The sequence below is a fragment of the Solanum tuberosum genome, unplaced genomic scaffold (assembly GCF_000226075.1).
Source record: "Solanum tuberosum cultivar DM 1-3 516 R44 unplaced genomic scaffold, SolTub_3.0 scf00122, whole genome shotgun sequence".
NCBI lineage: Eukaryota > Viridiplantae > Streptophyta > Magnoliopsida > Solanales > Solanaceae > Solanum > Solanum tuberosum.
In genome coordinates this window covers 29,231-36,348 of record NW_006239050.1, presented here as the reverse complement: position 1 = coordinate 36,348, position 7,118 = coordinate 29,231, and the positions used below count along the sequence as shown (strand labels likewise).

General features: G+C 35.4%; 1 protein-coding gene across 1 annotated transcript; it reads right to left on the bottom strand.

Moving 5' to 3' along the window:
* Nucleotides 1-287: 287 nt before the first annotated feature.
* On the bottom strand, nucleotides 288-6,324 carry LOC102592919 (WD repeat-containing protein 55). Its single transcript, XM_006350377.2, has 15 exons — nucleotides 6,107-6,324; nucleotides 5,962-5,994; nucleotides 5,795-5,859; nucleotides 5,394-5,481; nucleotides 5,220-5,292; nucleotides 4,133-4,239; nucleotides 3,246-3,288; nucleotides 3,087-3,143; nucleotides 2,732-2,808; nucleotides 2,600-2,648; nucleotides 2,421-2,467; nucleotides 2,254-2,327; nucleotides 2,001-2,056; nucleotides 1,766-1,886; nucleotides 288-788 (listed from the first exon to the last, which is right to left on the bottom strand). Exons 1-15 carry the CDS (start codon nucleotides 6,208-6,210, stop codon nucleotides 718-720), a joined length of 1,065 nt encoding a protein of 354 aa, XP_006350439.1. The 5' UTR covers nucleotides 6,211-6,324; the 3' UTR covers nucleotides 288-717.
* Between the last annotated feature and the right edge of the window lie 794 nt (nucleotides 6,325-7,118).

Below are 7,118 nucleotides of genomic sequence, written 5' to 3'. Positions count from 1 at the left end.
GTTAAAAAAATATATTTAAGAAATTCAATATATATATATATATATATATATATATTATTTTCAAATTGGAAATATAACTTTGTTATGTTTCAAATTATCCGATTAACCGAACCGAAAAATTCCAAACCAAAAGAGAAAAACCAAACCAAACCAAATTTATTTTGGTTCGGATTGGGTTACACTTCTTCAAATCGAAAAACTGAATGCACACCCCTAAATAGACCAAATGCTTTTTTGCCTGAACCTGCACATAGCAAGAGTTTAGTGTGCATGAAGAAACCACAAAGTTGTCTGAATGTTTCCAAGTAAAATATTTACCCAGAGATCAATGGTGTTTATACTAGTACATGAATATGAAATATGGATAATCTTCCAAAAAATCAATGCACCAATATTACACGAGCCTAAAACCAGAAATGATACTTATCGCGGCAACATCCCTCAAGGGAAAGCTAACCTATGGAGTATCCAAAAACTTGTATAATACACGCGGCCAAAAGCATCAGACCCTCAGAGAATCGATTAATCAGCTTCCTAAACCCTGCAGGGGAGCAGGGAATTGGGCATCATCACCATATAACTTATACCCCTCCTTTCTTACCAGGTTGTTGGTTCTTATAATACGCAGAAAGCACTCAAAACGGCAGGATTGAAGAACACTATTGTTTTGTTTGAATTACCATGACTCTGCCCTTCCAAGACCAATGAAACATCATATCATAATTCTGCAAAGAAATTGTTCGAACTCCCAGGATCTGGCCCTTTATTTACATTTTTCTTCTTGCTCCCTGCAGAAAGAGCAAAATAAAAGGTTATGGGGTAGGCTAAATCTCTGGATAATGTAGACAAATAAGCAGCAGCATGGAAAAAGACGCAAACAAGGGGGAGTGGGGGACGGGTTGAGAGTAGCTTTTACTTTGTAGTGATTCACCAAGTACTTGACAAGACCTACCATTCTATAGTTAATAAGTCTACCAAATAATGTTGGGCCTAAGTAACGTGATGATATAAGATTTATTGCAAGACAAGAATGGAAGTTTTTTCGCTCCTTGCAGCAGTTAAACTGAAGCAATTCCATGTTCTCAAACTCACAGAAAATAAATGACGCCCTAAAACATATTTCACTAATGTTAGGGATGCATCTATAAGTTTCACGTACTCTACTTCAGAGCAAGAACAGCAATGAAACAACAATACTGAAAATGACATTAGTCAATGAACTAATAATTTATCACCTCAGACTATCCACTAACCAAACAGTAAAGACTCTAGAAAAGTTGTACTTGTGCCTTCACATTCTAAATCCTTTAAATATTTATAGACAATCAGTATGAACAGTGTGAAATGGAGGTCTTATTTGAATACATTAATGAAACAATAATAATATCCATAATGGTTTCCCCAACCACCAGAACACAAGGAAGGTGGTATCAAATCTAAAAATTTGTAAGAAAATTCACATTATAAAGACTTCTTAAGATACTATTGTATTTGAAATAGAAAGAAAAAGGCATGATGAAACCAGATGAGCCAAGCTCAATAGTGTAGCACAGATGAGACTCAACTAGTTCACAATAAAATGGCATGTATAAACATTTGACAAGGGGGTCTATACAAAATCTTTGGGAAGTAATCATTAATAATTGGGAATACAGGACCTTCGATCCCTGTACCGTGTATCTGCCACGTTCAAATATGATAATGATATCCTTTGCCACACGTGAAAGAATAACTTCTCCATTCAGAGATGTGAAAGATTGTATACCTTTGGAAGATTTTGGTATATTATCATCAACATCCATCCCATCATTATCACTATCTTCAGCACTTGAATCATTCTTCGCACCATCCTCAGAATCTTGCACCAGCTCATTCAGATCCCACAACTAAATATGAGAAAGAAGGAGTATAGCTATTAGTGGTCCAACTTCCTAAAATGCATGATCTTCTTGAGAATTTCAAAGGAACTACTGTAAGAGGTAACAGAGATATTTACGGACTTTCAGTAAATGGTCATGTGATGCACTTCCAAGATACTTTCTATCATGAGAAAAGGCTGCAACATGACAACGTACCACGTAAAAAGAAATTGTCAATATAAGTATGTATTATTGAAAGATGCATATCTAAGCAACGCTAACAAATAGAAATGTGAAGCATAGAAGTATAATATAGATGTCCAGCCCATACATTGGAACATATAAAGATTCAGCCATCAAAAATAGACTGCAAAATTTCAACTTAAAGTCATACCAAGACGTTCAACGGGGTATTCTGAATGCTCGCCAATTGGCTGAATAATCTTGTTCGGTAATATGCCAACCAGGCTACACCAAAAAGAACCATTAGTTCAAGGAAAATAGCTTTTCATTTGTCAAATGAAAAATATAGTCTTATACCACAGTAGAGAGTTCTCTCACCTGATAAGCCCATTCTCACACCCAGTTATTACTCGATCTTCGTCAAGCTTATCCAGAAGAAAAAGAACATATTTTTAATTTTCAATGTATGATTATCACGTGAATTCAGACTTCAATTATTGGTGAAAGAAAATTACAGTAGACACTCTTATCAACAAAAAATTATAATAGACACTTACTTTCAGTAATGCATCTATAGAGTTTGGTGATAGATCAACAAAGCGATCACTGAAAATGACAAGAAATGGAATATATTGGAATCAACTCCAGACAAAAAGTTCAAGAAGCAAAATGGAGAATAGGAGGCATACCTGCAATCCTTGAAAAATCCCCATGAATACAGTAACAGAGTTCCAGATTGAGTACCACATATTACTTTTCTACCATTCTGATGACAAAAATGGAAACTGTAAATCTTTTGTTTGTGAGAAGTTAACAGTTGTATGTATTAAGGGTACTTCCCACACAGTGGCAACAGTAAATCTAGTCAAGCAATGAGTTTGAAGCATGTCTAGAGAAAGTTTTTGTGGATTAAAATTGACCAGAAAATCTAAAGAAGAAACAATATAAGATGAGAAACAACTCTCTATAAAGAAGCCTTTGAAGCTCAACAAGAGAAAGGTGTAAAGGAAAAGAGCATCATATTACATGTAGAAGATTTATTACCTTCATAATTACCACAGAGAGCAGCTCCTCTTCAGAAAATTCAGAGCGAGTTTGGATCTGAAATTGAGATATAGAAAATGTATCAACTTTTATAGTGAAGAGAACTTATGTCAAGATGATAGCTTTTTAGTTTAAGAGTAACCAAAACAAGCATACTACCTTGCTGCTCCTTAAATTGCATACAGAAAGTGACCCATCGCCACTACAGAGAAAAAGAAGATTAGCAGTTCAGATAATTACACTGAGTTCTTAACTTATACCCCATGAGACTGAGCTGCTTAACCTGAGCCAGACTTAGCAGCACATGAACCCAAATGTAACAAAATAAAGAGAAAGTATATCATTTTCCTGACTTAAAAGACAACATTCTTAATTTTTGGTGGTTTAGAAGACAAATGCCGGAGTTTGGAAAAATGCAACACACTGGTAAAATAAATAATGGAGCACTTGAAAACATAAACCAGGGATATCCAATTCAAACAATCTAAATAAACTATGACTGAATTTCAAATGCATCAAGTAAACCCTAAATCAGGAACCCCTTTCACCTTTTGGGAATAGCATAGTAAAAAAATGTCCAGGATGATAGAGCAACAAAAACCAGTCCAAGAAACTGTCTAAAAATCAGATTAATGTACAAAAAAAATTGACTTGGCAAAAGAACAAAAAGAGTCCTGATTTTCATTTCATCGCTTTAGAAAGATCAATTGACGTGGTATCTTCAGAACCAATAGAAGATTACAAATTCATTCCTCCTCACCTATAATTATAAATGCCGTGGTAATTAGTGTATTACTTTCCAATAATTCAAAATGTGACTAACTCAGCAAATCTACATACTCAAATTCAAAGGTAAAACCAGAAATAGAGTCACATATAGTCATTTCCTAGTAAGGCTGATGAGAAGTCAAACAAGATGGTAGTGCAGGGGATGAAAGGTTTGAGTGTTTGTTCTCACCCTTTGCAGGAGATCTCACTTAAATAGTTACATTATACAGTCACCAAGGACATGCATGCTTTTGAGAGACGCAGGTTCAATTACGTACCTAGTTGCCAATAGTTTCATGGAATCAGCTGCAAATGTAATGTCTGAAATGTATTCTTCATGTGCATTAAAAGAATGGGAGCATGAGCGTTGTCTGGTATCCCATACCTGCAAGACGGATCTTCCAAGATAAGTTGTTTGGAAAGGCTGACTAACACTTAATTAGACTCTATGGATATGGCGCTTGGCACAATGAAGCACACATGGCGTGATGGAGATGCCACTAATGTGATCAGTTTCATGGAATAAAAGTATCAACATCATAAAGGTTTAGCAGAATTTTAACATCACATGATTCAAGTTTCTGTTAGTCACAAAACCGTTAAAGCAAAAAATTTGCTGATTGCAATCTCAACATGGCATTCAAAAACCCCAATGAAGCTCTAAATTGTATATTAAGTATTATTATGGCAAAAACACCAGTGGTTTTGTCCGTCTTCATAATCCATCCACAAAGTTAAAGAAAATTGAAAAAGCAAGAGTGATCAACAGTCCTCATGAACATGAAGGGGCAAATTTTTTAATGAAGAACATGAAGGAGCAATTTTCTAATGAAGAACAAGAAGGAGCAATTTTCTAATGAAGAACATGAAGGAGCAATATTAACACACTATCTATTGAGAAATAAGGAACTGAGGCTTGAACACTTCAATGTTTTGTTACTTCCTCATAATTCTTTTTTACAGAATAAGAAAATGTATGGTTCGATGGCACCAGATTTGCTAGGTTGCTGACAAAACAGAGTATATTATGATGATGGAATCCAGAAAATGCATAAGGCAGACCAACTTTTGCTACTTCCTTTTTTTTTTTTAAAATAACGGTGGTGTCCATTCAATCTTGTGCATAGTGTGCACCTCAAAACTGTTGCTACTTTCTACAATAGTGAATGAAGCAATCTAATATAGTGCAATGGGAAAAAAAACTATCAAGCATGGTACAATTTGAATGATAGAATGTTGACTATTTCACTAGTTACTTCAAAAATTCAAATTTGAATGTACAACCAAAAGGATTTATATCTTCTGATTCTCTAATTATCTAAGCCTTCTTTGGTCAGGAAACAAAAATCAATACACCAACTTTACCTTAATGCATCCTTCATCGTCTCCAGAAGCAATAGTTGACTCAGTCAAATTTACAATTCGATTAACAGCAGCCCTGAATCAAAGTGATACTTGTGTGAGAACATCTAAGAGCAATACTTTCACTAAATGCCTAAAACGAAGCTGTTTCACGAACACTTAATCTGTAGTACTCACCCATGGGAATTCTCCAGGCGAACAATTTCTGAGCCAGTCTCAATGTCTGTTGCAAGAATAGAACAATCTGGAGATCCCGTCACAATTGCTGCACATGTATTCGATTTAAGAAACATATCAAATAAGCAATAAATCACTAAATTGAAGCAAGAAGAAAAAGAAAATAATGGAAATAATAGAATCAAAGAAAAATCTGGCTCAAGAGGACATAATCCCACCAATAGAAATCCTTGATCTTCTGTTTACAAAGTCAAGGTAGAGGAGAGCTCTCTAGTTCACTTTAGTATTGCTTCATGTACAACTTATAAAGGGTGCCAATTCCCACAAGAGTAAACACAGAAACATAAATTCGAATTACAAGCAACTAAAAGAGAACAGCAGGGTATGTTTGAATATATTACCACGGCCCTCGTGGATAAACCGGACAGTTCTACATGATTCGCTATGAGCTTTTACTTCCAACAATCTATAATTGAAAAAAAATAAATTGCACAATTCAGAATAACTCATTAACCAAAAACACCCAAAGATGAACTGAAAGAAGAAAAAAAGGGAAATTTATCAGTACTTCTGAGCCGGAGAATCAGCATTGTAACGGTACCTGCACGAGACAGATAAATTTCATAATTTTTTCTTTTGTTTAAAGCAGCCCAACACATCAAAGCCAATCAATCAATAAACTACAACTCCGAAAAAACAAAAAGAATACTTACAAGAGAAGGTCGCCGGTGATGAGTCCAGCAGCAACAAGATGATCGGATGGATGAAAATCAATGTCAAATGGAAGCTTTCCAAGGTCTATCTCCACGGCAGCCATACTTACCTGACAAGGGTTTAGGCTTAGGCTAGTGTAGGATTTTTCACGTCTTTGGTCTTAAACCCTAAATTAGGGACTTGTTTGGACGGGAGAAAACATTTTTTTTTTGTTAGAGAAAGAAATATCTGTATAATACTTATGGGGAATTTATTTTTTATCAAGTGCTTCTTTTTTTTTTTACTCAAAGACAATGTCTCTATGGATCATTTATGTGCAAAAAGTTACATATTTGAGTTTGGTATACCAAACTTTGTACACGACCATCGAGATGAGACTAGTCTAGCGTACTCAACCCTTTTATACAAGATTCAAGGAGGTTCATAAGTTATTTGGGCATATTTGGTATGTTTGACTCGAAAAGATGGTAAATTCCATTTATCCATGTTAATAAGCCCCCCTAATGTGTTTTGGAAGCTCAGCAAAAGAGTTGAACACTTGGGTTCCTGTAATACTATGACCCAAGTTTGAGCAGGTTGATTAGTTTCTCTATAGCTATGATTGATCTCGAACCCATGTTCTTCAACTAAACTCTGAATTTCTTCTATGAAATTGAAAATTCTTCAAGGAATTTTTGTCATGCCCTGAGCCTACACCTCGGACGTGGCTGACAATCGAGAACCATTGTTGGCCCCAAGCGAACCCTTGGTCTGGCTTACTTACTCAGCGGAAGTCTCTAAGCATTATTACAATGATCAAATGCACTTACTCAATGGTTGAATAAAATAACTTAGAATGTTTAAAAGTCAACATTCAACTTGGCCAAAATGGCAACTCAAGTCTTAACATATGAAATGATAATGTAAAGACAACTGAACTACTAACTGTCTGATTGTCTATGAAGCCTCTAAAACAAAGAGGGATGTCGGGGCAAGACCCCCGATCATCCTAACAACTGAAAACTAGAAAGC

Excerpts from the sequence above, each read along its gene's own strand:
- LOC102592919 (XM_006350377.2), bottom strand. The coding sequence starts at position 6,210 with ATGGCTGCCGTGGAGATAGACCTTGGAAAGCTTCCATTTGACATTGAT. Across the intron at positions 5,293-5,393 it reads CGCCTGGAGAATTCCCATGG|GGCTGCTGTTAATCGAATTG; the intron begins GTGAGTACTACA and ends ACTTTGATTCAG. Across the intron at positions 2,057-2,253 it reads ATACCCCGTTGAACGTCTTG|CCTTTTCTCATGATAGAAAG; the intron begins GTATGACTTTAA and ends GTCATGTTGCAG.